At 52.0% G+C, this 15,137-nt stretch overlaps 1 protein-coding gene across 1 annotated transcript; it reads right to left on the bottom strand.

Annotated features, from left to right (window-relative positions):
* Positions 1–689: 689 nt before the first annotated feature.
* Positions 690–14,770, bottom strand: Rasal3 (RAS protein activator like 3). Its single transcript, XM_059251960.1, has 17 exons — positions 14,226–14,770; positions 11,165–11,307; positions 10,958–11,036; positions 10,791–10,852; positions 8,072–8,142; positions 7,553–7,679; positions 7,370–7,468; positions 6,412–6,948; positions 5,810–5,954; positions 5,455–5,599; positions 4,402–4,638; positions 4,106–4,307; positions 3,881–3,999; positions 2,758–3,148; positions 2,401–2,558; positions 1,742–1,805; positions 690–1,648 (listed from the first exon to the last, which is right to left on the bottom strand). Exons 1-17 carry the CDS (start codon positions 14,617–14,619, stop codon positions 1,493–1,495), a joined length of 3,129 nt encoding a protein of 1,042 aa, XP_059107943.1. The 5' UTR covers positions 14,620–14,770; the 3' UTR covers positions 690–1,492.
* Positions 14,771–15,137: the final 367 nt, after the last annotated feature.

Below are 15,137 nucleotides of genomic sequence, written 5' to 3'. Positions count from 1 at the left end.
GGTCCGCAGGACCTGAGCGTCTAGGGAGGGGCTCTGTTACCATAACAACATCCTCCTGCACCCCACTGGTTCTTCCTATACTAGGTTTGTTAGTAACACCAGATGAGTGGGAAGGAAGCAGACAAGTTTTCCTTTGGGTCATTCTTAGATCATTGAGGACTCGACCCAGTCAGTCCTTAGCTTCAAGTCTCTTCCAATCACATGGTCACTGGTCTTTCTTCATTGTTTACATTGGACTTCAACATCTCCAAGACCCTAGAACTACTTGATGTCTGTCACGAATGCTAAGCTCTCCTTCACCTAGTCTTAAGATCTCAACCTCCAGACTAGCTCTTGTATACACATCACAAGCTTTCTCCCATCCATCACCATTTGTCCACCCGTTTATCCACATGCTCAATCCATCAACCACTCAACAGCCCAATGAACAAATCACCTATCCAAAAATTCACTTAACCTATCCACCCATATCCCATGTACAGGGTCATTGCTTCAGCAACCAAGTATCTATTTATCCATATAATAAAAGGATTCAACAATCCACCCATATTCACCCATCAATTGTATATTCATCTTCTCCAAGTGACGAAGACAGGAGTTCATGTTTATTTACTTTATTATCTTCCCATGGCTCATTTGGGAGTCCCAAAAGACCTCAATAAATGTGAGATATGTATGTGTATGTACATTTGATTACTCCTTAGTTCAAGTATTAATTTCCTATTGTGAATCATTCTTCTCTAAGTAGACCTATCCATTATGATTAGTGACCTGCCTTAAACATCTACCAAGTCAAACATTCAGTGAATGCTAACCTAGTCATCTGCCTATTGTTTCATCTACCTTCCCCTTTTATCCATGAGTCAAATACCTGTACATTCACTCAACCAGCCACAGAATGCAACTGTATTCTCCCCTTACATTCTCTTACTTCATTTGCCTCTCAGACACATGCCCTCCCTGCCTGGACTGTGATTTGAAATCTAGAAAGATTCTGTCACTTGGGGCCTGAGATACTGATAGAGGATGAGGTGGGATAGGAGGGTAGGAGATCTGTGCTTCACTGAAAAGCAGGCATTTCCCATAACAACGATTAATACCTTTTATTGAACACCTTTAACAAAGAGTTGTCTACTACGTAGAGAATTTTAGATACATTTTACAGACGAGAGAATGGAATCTCCTGGAGTGATAGCCTAGATCACAGCAATGGAAAGAGTCTGTTTATTACGTCCATCTTTGGGGAACTTTAAATTAGGTAAGAATTTGGGAGAGCCAAATGGAGAACTAGGTGTGCTCTCTGATTAATCATTTGTAGGGGCAGAAAAGCCAGTGATTTTACTGAAATAGAGATTTACTGGGCAACCTCACAGTATCAGAGTGATTGGCACCTCCCCCTGTCCCCCACTAACAGCCATGAAGGCTGAGGCAAAGGCATACAACCCTCTGTAGTGGCTCTTAGCTTCCAGACCATGTGGCGTGGAATGAGAGCTCAAGTGCCCATTGACAGCTCGGCTCCATTGACACATGGCGTTTTGAGAGGCAGGGGCTGGCTCCAGGACCCTGGTGTCCTTGAAAGAAGCTGCAGACTGTGGAGGGTATCCTTCAGCTGGTCCTGAGTACATTCCATCTCAGTCAGACGGTGCTCCTGGGAAGGCAGTGGAAATGGGCTTGGAGTCAAGGTGGGGGTGTTCACCAAATGGACTCCCCACTCCCCTCCAGTCTCAGGCAAGAGTCTCACCAGACTTTTTAGCCTGTGGCTTCCGTTGCTTGGAAGACCACCCTCAGAATCCAACTTTAAGATCCTGTGGAGGTCAGAGGCAAGAGAGGGGGCAGGTCAAAAGCTGAGAAACTCCCTTCTATCCAGGGTGGACAGCCAGGGATCCAGTGGTTGGGGCTTGTTCAGATTAGAGAACAGGGGGTATCTGAAGGAGGGTCTTGGCAAAGACTAGCCAAGTGTAGTGGTGTAACCCTGTAACTTCAGCACTCGGGGGCTGAGGCAAGAGGATGGAGGGTTCGTGGTTAGCTTGGGCTACATAGCTAAATCCTGCTTCACAGAAGGAAAAAAAAGGAAGGAGGAAAAAAAGATAGAAGGATTAATCAATCACCATTTGAAGGCAGAGACTGACCAATTGGACAACATGGTCCAATCTGGTTAGGAGGGGCTGGTTGAAGGGGTGTGAGTAAAATGACCAGCCAAAGACAGGTGTGAGATAGGTCCCGCAGTATGTGAGAGAGGGCTGCAGGGGCCTGGGGTGGTAACTTGGAGGTTGCTCATCCACGGAATGGAGCTGTTAGGACCTGGGGGCCGGCTTAAGCGGGGAGGGACTTTCTGGGTGAGATCTGGGCGGCCCTGTCAAAGAGGCAGGGATCTGAGCTACGGGGAAGGGCGGGACTCACCCAGCTCCCAGTCTGGAGTCCAGGTCCTGCAGCTGACCGCTCAGCTGCTCCTGCTGTCCCGTCAAGGCCTGGATGTGGGTACTCAGCGACTCCACCAGACGGGACAGAGCTTTCTGTTCCTCGCGGAGTGCAGCTACCTCGCACTGTATCTCTGCTAGCTACGGAAAGATAGCAGCTGTAATCCGACCCATCCTCGGGTCCCATCCTCATTTTATCATCTTTCTACTCTGTTAGCGAGTTTGTTGGGCGGGGAAAACAGTCTCAGAGTCGGTTAGATGAGTCCTAAGGTCCTTTTTTAGTTCCGTTTCTACCCGCGGCCCGCCCCACTCCCAGGCTAAGATTTGGGCCGGATGTCACCTTGCCCACTGGTCGGTGAGTTCCCAAAGCTTGGTATCGGTCCCCGGGCTGGTCCAGCTGGCGCTGCCATGGCACCGATGGCTTCCGAGGCAGCGATGCAGAAGCTCCAGTCCAGGCCCGTCGGCATGGCGCTGGGCCAGTGCGGAGTGAGTCTTTGAGTCTCGGCCTGGGACCTGCAGAAGGGCGGCGGCGGGCAGGCCGCCTGGCAGGGACGCTCTGTGTGCGCTGCACTGGCCGCGGCCGCCTCTGGGACCGTTCCTCATCTGGACGCCGACGGGCCCAGCTCCCTGCCCCTTGAAAGCTGCGCAGAGATTGGCTCTTGGAAATGAGAGGGGTGTGCTTGGGGAGGTCTCGGGGTGCCAGGAAACCGGGTTTCTCCCCTGAAGAGAAGCTGGAGGTGGGATGCGGAAGTTCAGACCCTCAGTTGGCCCCGGAGATAACTCTAAATGACCCCACTTTTTACACCAGTATAACTCTATCTCTTAGGACCACACTTTGACCCGTGACTTTGATGATACGCCGTCTTTAACTTCTGACTACCATCCCACTCTAATCTTTTCTCCCTCTCCAGTTTTGGCTCTAACTTCTGACCTTGACCTGACTTTCCATAACTTTGATCCCAGTCTGACCCTGGCATCGACCTCTGCTCACAAGGGTATCCACTTTCTTCCCAGTTGACCCTATCTTCTTCCCAACCTCTGGGCTTGAACTGACCCTGCTCTTGCTTTTTGATAGAAAATGGTGTCTAACCTGTAACCCCATAACTAGTCCTATTTGTCCTAAGCCCGAAGCTTGACCTTTGCTCCTCTGACCTTTGCAACATCTTGTCTCCACCTGACCCCTGATTTGACCCCATCCACAACCCCACAAAGCTACCTTCCCTGACCCTGGAGGTGACCCTTTCTTGACCTCTGACATGACTCTGTCCCAATCTTGGACTCTGATTCTGTGAATATTTACCCTTTGACCACACAGTGGGCCATTCCTCTGCCTGCCTTTTTAAATGATGCCATCCCCAGCTTCTGACCGCTGACCCCAACATGATCCTGCTCCTGGCATTATTCATCTTAACATAGGGACCCCTCCTGCCACCCATGAGAACCTAGGCCAGACTTGAGGTTACCTGGAATGGACCTGGGTGGGGATGCGGGGAAGACGCATTGGCACAGACACTGGAACAGGCCGGCCCTCTTCGATGGCTCGAAGTATGGTGGGCAGTGGTTCCAAGCTATCTTGGGTTGTCTGTCAAGGCAGGCAAGGAAGATGTCCTGTGAACTCTCTGGCACCAATGCCTCCCAGCCTTCTTGCCTTTTTACCCGGCATCCAGGGTTCTGGGTTCAGGCCACACCTGGTCAAGTTCAGCAAAGATTGTGCAGAGTTGGACATGAAGAACTGCCAACTGGAGGGCCAGGTCTCCACTGCCCTGGTAGCCCCTGGGTGTGGCATTTGCATCCACCACGGCCACCTGGTCCAAGAAGTGTTGCATGGCTGGTCCGTGATCTTCCAGGAAGCTATTCATAAAGGCCATGTAGGCTTCCTTCTCACCAAACCTGAGTTGGAGCCAAACTGGTTGAGTCATGACAGGCACCTGCCAACCCCCTACTCCCCGATCCCATTATTGCCCCACATTCTCCCAGCACCTACGGAGCACGGTTGGCAAGATTCTGGATAACCTTGGCGATCAGTGTAAGGGTTCTGGCTGGGCCTGGGGCCGGGTGCTCTGGTGCCAGGCCGAAGAGGCTGGGTGCCAAGATGGCAGGGCATAGGAGCCTCAGGAAGAGGGAGGCACACACCAGCCGGGGTCCCAGTGCCTCAGAGCCACGGGCTTTGCATGCTTCTCGCCAGCTTGAGAAGACAGTGCCCAGCTCCGCTGGGAACCAGCTGGGGCAGAAGAAGCAATGGTTAGAGGCAGGGGATAGGGACATAAAGATCGTGGATGATCAAGGTCATAAATCCAGAGGTCAGGTGTATGGGAAGCACTACACGGCTTAGCTGTGATTCATGAAGCCTGTGTGTGCTTTCTTTTCATTGAACCTGTTGTTTGGGTTGCACGGTTGGGATTATCTGGATAACAGTGTTTGGGACTTGGGTCCCAGAGGCTTATAAGAACTTACAGCACAAGTGTAGCAACCTCTAGAGTCTACTCTTAGATTTGCAGACAAGATCACATGGGAACAAAGGCCATGAGTTTGGGGTATAGTTATAATTCCACATGAGAGTGAGGTGCCTGAGTATAATATGACTTAAGATGAGGTGAGGGTTACAATGTTACCTGGGATCATAAATCACAGGATTAAGCATGCAAGTTATCCTAGGGTCAGAAGCTAAGGGACTGGATGCTCATGTTTCCTATAACCAGTTTCATGAGATTTGGGATACAGGGGTCATGGGATTAGGAATATGCAACATTTGGAATTAAAATCGTATGTTGACCAAGGTTAAGTGGTCGGAATCACTTGTGGTTAAAGGCAAAGGAAGTGAGTCTTTAGGTTACTTGGGGTTAGGTGGTATGGCATGAATGTAGGGTTTTCCAGATTCAACAAATAAAACCCGGGTGGTTAAATTTGACTTTGATATAAGCATATCTCCAATATTGAATCAAATTTAATTGAGTGCCCTGCATTTTGTTGGTTGGTCAGGGCAGCGCGGTGGCTGAGAGGCAGGGCTGGACTCGGGTGCTGGGTCCCTGGTTCTCACTTGTAAGAGTGGATGATAGCTTCAAAAACCTCCTCACAGCTGTTTCGGAGTCTGGCTTGGTGTTTGGAGAGCTCTGGTGTAGGGCATTTGCTAGGGTCCACTTCACAGTCCTCAGTGGAGGCACAGAGACACCGCAAAACTTCCCCTGAGGTCCGGAACAGACAGTCTAAGGTCATGAACCCAGACACATCACAGCCAGCCGCCAACCCTATCTCCAACTTACTCTGGAAGCACCTAACATCTTGGGGAAATAGCAACACTCCACTCCCACCCGAAGGCACCATTCATTCCAAGAAGACAGGTCACTCGGGGCTTCCTGGACCTCTGGCACCAATCCCTCCCTCTCTCAGCTTACCCAGGGTCTCCTGGAGGTACTCCTGTGCCACCAGTTTCATGTACTCATCAATGGCCTTGGTAGCTAAGGTATTTTCGCGAAATAGCAGCGCTTCACGGCCTCCACAGCGCGCCAGCTCTGAGGTGCCAAGGTCTGTCACTAATGCCTGTGGAGGACAGGGATCACATGGAATGAACTTGGGGATCCCAACCATTGGCCCAGCTTTCATACCTAGGCACAGGCCTTGTCCCTTCTTGCTGATGATATTCAGGCACAGAGCTCAGCTTTTAGATGAGATCACAATCTCCACCTTTCACAGCAGAAATGGAACCGATTAGCTCCTCCCCTCTCGCTGAAGTTCAGACCTCAACCCTCTCAGATGAAGTTCAGGGTCTGCCTCTCACAGTACAAGTTCAGGCCGCATCCCTAGCAGCTGAAATTCCAGACTAGCCTCAAGGAGTTGAACTTCAGGAGTCGTCCCTCATTGGTTAAGTGTGGCCCCGGCCCTCACGGCGCCTTGCCCTGGTGGACACTGTCCAGGCCCTTCCTCCCCAGCATAATTCAGAAAGCGCTATCTGTCCGCTCCGGGCCACCTCTCTCTCTGCGTAGCCACGGCTGCTCACCTGCGCCCGGCCAGTGGCCCGTAGCACGCGCACCATGGCTGCTGCCAGCTCCTCCTTGGCCTGAGCCGACAGCGCTGACTCCAGCGCCTCGCACAGGCGCGCGTAGTGGAAGGTGAGGAACTCGGCCAGTTCTTTGTAGCGCTCCGACGGCAGCACGCGCAGACGTCGCACCCTTATCCTCGCCCGTAGCGCCGCGCCGGCCGGCGCCCCTAGCACCGGGAACCAGCGTTCCAGGCCTGCGGCGGGCGCGCGGGGGATGCTCGCCTCGTCCAGTTCCAGCGTCACCCTGCCCACGGTTGCACCTGCCGGGCGGGCTCCGCGCAGCCGCAGTGACAGGCGACGGGCTGGTGGCAGCGCTTCGAAGTGGAAGCGCTCTGCCCAGAAGAGCTGACCTGGGCCGGCCCGCGGAGCAGTGCGTGCCAGTAGCGCCCCGTCCAGCCACAGCTCCGCGCGCACTCCGGGTGCCGCTGCTCGGGGCAGCCCCTTGGCCTCGTGCACCCAAACGGTCAGCCAAGTCTCTTGCCTCTCCACGTTATCCTGCGTGCAGGAATGGGATAGAAGGAGTGTTTCGGATGTGTCTGCCCTCCAAGACGCGCACTGTGACTCCCATGTCGCAGGACCCCTTGGGGAAGAGGCTGGGGCCACGAATGTCTGGGAGCCGTAAGCAGAACACATCTAGCTTTGGGAAGTGTCGCACACATAGGGGTTTAGGATATAAAAGGAGTAGCCCCGGACTGAGGACTTGGCGACTACTTGGTAGGCAGGACTTGGGGAGCAAATAGATCCAGAACTGGATGCGGGGGCAAGTCTGACATTCATGGGGCTGGTGGTTGCACAGGTGTGGACTAGGTGGGTGTGTTGCACGGGAGGGTTTGGGGCAAACTGTTTGGGTGGCGTGTAAGGGCCAGGGCCTGGCTTGTGGAAGGGCTTTCTGTGTCCGTCCCTTCCCTCTCATGACCTGGCTGGGCTGGAACTGACGACGAAGGTCTTCAATCCAACGGTCTCTCTCAGCGCTGGAGCGACAAGAGAAACAGCGACTCCCGCCCGCCCAGGTTACCTATTGGGTACAGGAATCAAGGATTTAATAGAGGCTAACATGGAGCCAAGGTTTAGTAGAGGCGAAGGTAGGTTCCTCATTTACCTGGAAGCAGTGTGGCTCCCCCAGGAGGCTAGGATGCAATGGCCAGACTCGCACATCCCTCTCAGCACCCAGGTCCAGCTCAGAGAGTGTGGCCAGTGATTCCCTAGAACCCAGAGCACTGGGGGGTCTGGAGCCAGGGAAGGGGAACAAGTGGTCATTCCTTGCTCACTCAGACCTTAGCTTTCTAATCTCTAGCCATCCTAGCTGCTGTCCCTTTCGGTCTCTTAGCGCTGGACCTGCTGTTTCCTCCCCCTCAGCCCTTTATGGCTTAATTTCCATGCATTCTTTGGAGCTCCCAGATCCAGGGTGTTCGGTTAGCTTCTATTCCAGAGACCACTCCCACCCTTCAACCAAGAGATGAGAAAATGGCTGGAGTCTGTGTAGCTCCAAGTTCACCCAGTGTGGGGCAGACTAGAGAGAACATGGGAGGGGTCAGGTGGAAGTGAGGATAAGGAACCCAGAGGTGCAGACTGGCGCAGTGTTGAGCTACAAGGCTTCCAGCTTCCCGGAGACTCTTACCCATCTCGAGGGCCGTGGGCTCCCAGCTCTGACCTGGCCTTTTTCTTCTCCTTCAGCCTCTTGAGTAACCCCTAAGAGGGCAGAGAGGTATGTGAGTCAGGTAGAACTCTGTGCTCTCTCCTCAGCTCTGTCCTCCCAGAGTGTCCTTCAGGATCTACTAGTCTTGAGGGACCCAGCCCATGTCCAGGCTGCACTAATATCGATAACCAGCAGATGATGCTTATATTTATGTTTTGCAATACTGGGGATCGGACTCAGGACCTCGTGAGGGGCAAACGCTCTTAAATCAAGAGCTATCTTGATGCTCTCTCCCCCTCCCCAATGACTTGCATTTCTTTCTCTTCCGTCTCCCACCTCCCCTCCCTTTCTTCCTTCCTTAGCCACGCCTTTTGAGTTAGTGTCCAAGAAAGTCAGCATGTGCAATAATAGAGGTTAGCAAGCACCTGCATGGTGCAGGGAGACAGGGGCTGCTGAAAAAGCCCAGTGTCAGGGAAAGCATGTGCAGGCTTTCGTTCAATATTCAAAACAGTGACAGAAAGAAGGAGAAGGCAAAGTTATGCTTTTTGAGTTAGAACTCAGTAAAGCAGGCAGGCTTCCATTTCTAATGCTTACAACATTTTCCCATGTGTCCTTGTGTGTGATGTGTATGTGTGCATATGTAAGTGAGTGTGTATGCACATGTGTATGTGTGGTCCTGAGGCTGACATCAAGAGTCTTCCTCAGAGCCAGGCATGGTGGCGCATGCCTTTATTCCCAGCACTCTGGAGGCAGAGGCAGGAGGATCCCTATGAGTTTCAGGCCAGCCCGTTGTAGAATATTATTTTGAGGTGTGTTACTTTGGTTTATGTTGCATTTGTTTAAATCTGTGAAGCTGTGTTACTGTGCCTGTCTAAAACACCCGATGGTCTAATAAAGAACTGAACAGCCAATAGCAAGACAGGAGAAAGGACAGGCAGGGGTGGCAGGCAGAGAGAATATATAGAAGGAGAAATCTGGGAGGAGAGAGAAAAAAAAAGAGGAAGTAGCCAGAGAAGGAGGAGAACTCCAGGGGCCAGCCACCCAGCTACACAGCCAGCCACAGAGTGACAATAAGTTTACAGAAGTAAGAGACGGGAAAAGCCCAGAGGCAAAAGGTAGACAGGATAAGTTAAGGAAAACTGGCAAGAAACAAGTCAAGCTAAGGCCAGGCATTCACAATTAAGAATAAGCCTCTGTGTGTGATTTATTTGGGAGCTGGGTAGCAGCCCCCCCCCAAAAAAGATTAAAGAGTAAAAACAAACAAACAAACAAACACAAAAACAAGAACACCATCCTGGTCTACAAAGCAAGTTACAGGACAGCCAGGGCTGTTATGCAGAGAAACCCTGTCTTGAAACAAACAAACAAAGATTCTTCCTCAGGCTCTCCACCAGGAGGCAGGGTCTCTCACTGAACCCAGAATGCACTGATATGATAGATGCCGGTTTGTTTGTTCTGGGGATTTCCTTTCCACCTTCCAAGTACTAGACTTACAGGCCGGCTGCCATGCTTACCTAGTATTTGCATGGGTGCAGAGGATCCAAACTCTGATCCTCATGTTTACTTGGCCACTGAGTCATCTCCCCAGCCCCAGCAGCCAGAATTCTCTAGAGACTCTTCATAAAGAGGGAACAGGGTGTGGTGCCTCACATCTATAATCCCAGAATTTAGGATGCTGATGCAGGAGACTGCTGAAAATTAGAGGCCAGCATGAACTACATACCAATTTACAGGAAATTCTGGACTATAGTATGAAACTGTTTTAAAAACATAAAACCTAGAGCAGGGCGGTGGTGGTGCACGACTTTAATCCCAGCACTCGGGAGGCAGAACCAGGTAGATCTTTGTGAGTTTGAGGCCGGCCTAGTCTACAGAGTGAGATCCAGGACAGGCACCAAAACTACACAGAGAAACCCTGTCTTGAAAAACAACAACTAACTAACTTACTAACTAGATAAATAAACAAATAAATAAATAAAACCTAGCTCGGTGGTGGTGGCACACCCCTTTGATTCCAGCACTCAGGAAGAAGAGGCAGATGGATCTCTGAGAGTTTGAGGCCAGCCTGGGCTACAGAGTGAGTTCTAGGACAGCTAGGATTGGGCTTGGCATAGCGGTGCACACCTTTGATCTCAGAACTTAGGAGGCAGAGGCAGTTGGATCTCTGAATTCAAGGCCAGCCTGGACTACATAGTGGCTACATAGAGAGACCCTGTCTGAAAAGCAAACCAACAAAAACCTCACAACCCCCCCCGTCCCCCCCAATATATATCCAAATAAAAACAGAGGAATTTTCTCCTTAGCTCTATTCAACCAACAACAGATGAAGAGGCTCAGAGCTGGCCATGACCTTACCCATGATCCCTTTTTTGCCCTGGCCCTCCAGGCCCAGGACTGTAATTCCTGCTATGCAGGAGGCAGAGGTAGGAAGATCACACATTGTAAAATAGTTGTCGTTTTGTGTGTATGTGTGTGTTTATTTTTCAGGCCGTCTAATATATATCCCTGGCTTGCCTGGAACTCACTATGGAGCCTGAGCAATCCTGTCTCTGTGTACTGGGATTATGGGCATGCACTACCACACCTGGCCCTAATATATATATATATCAGGTCTCCAGATTTAATTAGATGGTACAGCATGTGTGAGGCCCAGGTCTGGGAGACCTTGTTCACCCCCACCCTGTCACACTGGCTGCCATACCCGAACATTGTGGACCTGGTTGGAACCAGTGGCTTCCAGCTCAGTTTTTCCAGGAGTGCGATCTGTGGGTGGTTAGAGGTAGGAGGTTAAGGGCAGGACCATGGTAGATTACGGATCGCTTTGAAAAGCACCCCAGTTCTACAGCCTCCCCAGTCTCCCAAATTTACCTGGATCCCGGAGGTTCCCCATGGATGCCTGCATGTTGCTTTCTGAGCTGGCGCTTCCCATCCGGATTTGGCGAGGACCCTGTCCTCCCATAGAAGTTGGCAGTCAGAAAGGGGAGACAGACAGGAGGGCGGCGCATATGTTTCTGGTGTTTACCCCTCTGCCACTGCGTCTGTCCAGTTCCCTTTCCTCGCCTCGCTCTTTCTTACCTCCTCCTCACCAAGCAGCACCAGCCTTCCTTCAAGCAGGGTGAAGCCCCCGATGTCCCAAACAGGCATGTCAGGAGTGGGAGGCTCAGGGATCTGTGCAACAGCAGGTGGATCTGGGGGTACTTCCAACTCCGGCTCTGGCTCTGGGAAGAGGAGGGGATGCTGATTCAGAGCCTCCCCTTTCTCCCTCTGATGCCCTCCTGCATGTTCAGAACCATGCCAGGCTGGGTGTCGTCGGACGAATCTCTCCCAGGACTGTGTTGACCACTTTACATGCCTTCCCTCACTCAGTCCTTCAAAAGCCATTTAAAGGGCATTAGAACCGAGGCCCAGATAGGCTGAGTGGCCTACCCAGAATCACCAGCTTTTGAGTGGTTAAGCCAGGCTTCTAACACGACCATTCCTCTCTTAACCAAGAGAGTGGGCAAGGCTGAGCCCCGTAGGACATTGAGCTAGGAGGATGATGAGTTCCAGGCCAGTTTGGGCTACCGATTGAGACCTTATCCCAAAAGGGGACGAGGGAGGGAGAGGGAGAATATGAGAATGAAGGGGCAGAAGCCTCGGCTTCTTACGTAAATAACTAATCTGGGGCCAGCAAGGAGGCAGAACAGGTAAAGGTGCCAGCCATGGGGGCCTGATGTGAATTCAATCCCTAGAACTCACATAAAGGTGGAAGGAGAAAAAAAAAACAATTCTCCAGTTATCCTCTGACTTCCACATGCTGTGCACATGCCCACTGATAAAATAACTTCTCTAAGGTGGAGGGCATTCCATCTGAGAAAGCTGTAGACAAGAAACGGGAAGTATATGGGAGTGTTCTTTCTTGGGGAGGTGGCGCTAGTGTAGAGTGGGCCAGGGAAGACTCCCCTCCCCACCCAGAAAGAGTGCATTTGCACTAGGGTTTGAACTGAAGTTTGAATTTCACCCAGCCGAGCTGAAAGGGACGGAAGCAGGAGTGTCTGACCAAAGGCCGGCAGAGGGGGAAGGCCCAGGGAAATAAAGGGAAGGGCGAGCAAGGCTGGAGAGAAGGCACTGGCAGCCAGTTAGGAACTAGGGTTGGTTGGTTTGTGGTGCTGGGGATTGAGCCCTGGGCTTGGCTACACCCAACCCCCAATCGTGGGAGCAGCAGTAGCGAGCCGTGGGGCATGGAGAGCTAAGAAGGAGCAGGGCTGCTTGGTAGAAAGCTCTGTCTGGATCCTGTGTAGCGGACAACTACATGGTGGACACTGAGGGCCTCAAAGAATGATTCTGCAGGGCTGGGGGCTTAGTACCAGAGCACTTGCCTTTCCTGTGTGAGCCCTTAAATTGTTAAAAGCAAAAAGAAATAATTGGGCATGGTGGTGTACACCTTTAATCCCAGCAAATGGGAGGCAGAGACAGGCAGATCTCTGTGAGTCAGAGGCCAGCCAGATCTACAGAGCAAGACCCCATCTTGGGGAGAAAAAAAATCCCTACAATATGAAACCATTTTTTCTAAAATAATACTATATACTGAGTTGCCTTTTATGACGTTTGTTTAGTGTGTGTGTACACACTCTCTTGTCTCTCGCACAAGGGCAGGCCAGAGGACAGCCCGAATTTGTTTATTTGGGGAGTGGAATGTACACCATGCTTCATGTGGAGGGCAAAGGACAACTTTCAGGAGTCAATTCTCTCTTCCACCCCGTGGGTCTTCAGGCTGTCCACCAGGCGCCTTTGCCTGTCAGAGCCCCATTTGTTTTGAGATAGTCTTGTTACACAGTTCAGATCAATCCTCCCCCTGCTCCTGCCTTCCAAGTGCTGGGATTATCGGTGTGCATTAATATTCCTAGCTCCGAAAGGAATGGAAGGTGTTTCGAGAACTTCTAGGAAAGAGCTGAATTAACCTTGGGCTTCCAGGAAATAAGGGCTGAATCTTCTCAGTTTGTTTTCTACTCTGCTCTTCCCCACTAGGGGCAATACGTATGACCTTTCTTTCTTTCTTTCTTTCTTTCTTTCTTTCTTTCTTTCTTTCTTTCTTTCTTTCTTTCTTCCTTTCTTTCTTGGTGATGGGTATAAAACCCCCATCCCATAGCTTCTCCCACGTTAAACAAGTGCTCTACCACTGAACCACATCCACAGCCCCAACTCTTCCTTACTCACGGATGTCTTAGTATATGCTAGGCCCTGGGCTCGTACTACGCCTGGCCTCTGAGCTTCATAGTCTCCGCTCGTCTCCTAGTTCTCCTTCGGCAGCATCTGTCATCTTCACATTGACGTGTGTGTGTGTGTGTGTGTGTGTGTGTGTGTGTAACTAACCCCCCACCCACCCCAACTCTGTGAACTCTTCAGGGCAGGGGGTGTCTTCTGCTTTGCCCACAGCTGTCCTCGGTGCCTCAGTTAGGGACTAGAACCAATTCAATGCTCAAAAACCGTCTGCTTGGGCCAGCATGAAAGCTTGCCACCAAGGCTAAGCGTCTGAGTTTGAACCCCAGGACCCGCATGATGGAAGGAGAGAACTGACTCCTGAAAGGTGTCTTTTGACTTCCTCACTGGAACTGCGGCTTGCCCCCCCCACCCCCCGACGTAAACTGATACACGCAGGTTGTCCTCTGACCTCAACACATGCGCTGTGATAAGGGAGATGAGATATGCCCACATTCAGGCACACACATACAGATGAACGAGTAAACATCTGTTTGAAGGAGTGTGCTCTTCAAGGCAGAGATGGGGAATTTCAGACTCAAGCAAACAAAGTAAGGCAGAGGCTGTAAGGCAGCTGAGATTCAGAGCCAGTCGGTTAGATACAGGAGACAACCATCAGGGCCAAGAGCCTTTGAACATCCAGATAGCACTAAGGTGCGTCGGTTCAATGCCCCTTTCTCCGGCTGAAGCCCCGCTGCCTACAGGTCCTGTGAGTCTCCCTTACTCCAGTTTAGGGGGAAAGACAGATGAGGGCTGCTGGGGGCCCCAGCCACTTCCTGCTGGGCTTTCATACTCCCCACAACTTCCTGTGTCTAGAGGGCTGATGTTAGGTTGACAGACAAACACCCAGGCATCCGGCCACCCAGCCTGGTCCCAGCTCGGGTGGGGGAGAACATACCTGGGGCCGTGGGATTTGGCTTGGGCTCCAGCGGTGCCACGTTCTTGTGCCTCCCCCACAGGGTCTTGGAAAGCCGGAGGCGACTGGGCCTTGACTCCTTGGGGGGTGCAGAGAGGACCCGACGAAATAGAGATCGAGGGGCTGGCTGGCTGCTCACCATGGGCTCCTGATGGCTCAGGGTCCTTCCCCAGCCGGTGAAGCGGCCCCAGCGGAACCCTCCAGCAGCCTTCTCCCCTCCGCCTGCAGTGTGCCAACGGTAGGACGCCAGCGCAGAGGGCGGCGCGGGCAGCGTTTGGGTGGCTTCACTCGGCAACGGTGGGTCCATGGCGGAGTCTCTGCTGTGAGACCAGAAGGTGACAGTTCTGCGCACTGTCTGCCCACATTCTGTCTTCATCTTCCCCGGTCTCTTCTCAGCTTTGCCTCCAAGGAGTACTTTTGAGGGTGCCAGCCGCACACCCTCCCTTACCTTGATTTCCTGCCCAGTCCCAGAATCAGCAAGCCGTCTGCACTGTGCCTAGCTTCCTTCTTCGTAACCTAGCTCCACGTGACCCTGCCTGTCTCTTCCCCTCTCCCCCCCCCGCCCCCTCCACCCCCCCCCCCCGCCGCCCCTTTACAGTCAGGCTGGGAGGGCATGATGGGGGCAGGATGCGGAGGTGGGGCGTGGAACAGAGGTGGCAGTACTGGCTTCTGGCGAGAAGGGCTTGAGATAGTGCGCGCTTCTCTCTTTGAGCTTCAATTGCCTTCTGCGAAATGGGAGCACACTAGATAAATGCTGCCTGGCAAGGATACAGGAAATCTGCTGGCCAGCCTGTGGAAGGATTCACCTGTGTAAGGAAGCTGCCACGATTTTATTGGAATGAATGAGTGAATTATTTATTTATTTATTTATTTAATTTCGGGGGTGGATGGGTT

The sequence above is a fragment of the Peromyscus eremicus genome, unplaced genomic scaffold (genome assembly GCF_949786415.1).
Source record: "Peromyscus eremicus unplaced genomic scaffold, PerEre_H2_v1 PerEre#2#chr22_unloc_1, whole genome shotgun sequence".
NCBI classification, from domain to species: domain Eukaryota; kingdom Metazoa; phylum Chordata; class Mammalia; order Rodentia; family Cricetidae; genus Peromyscus; species Peromyscus eremicus.
The sequence above is the reverse complement of the archived record's forward strand: the minus strand, read 5'-3'. Positions and strand labels throughout refer to the sequence as shown.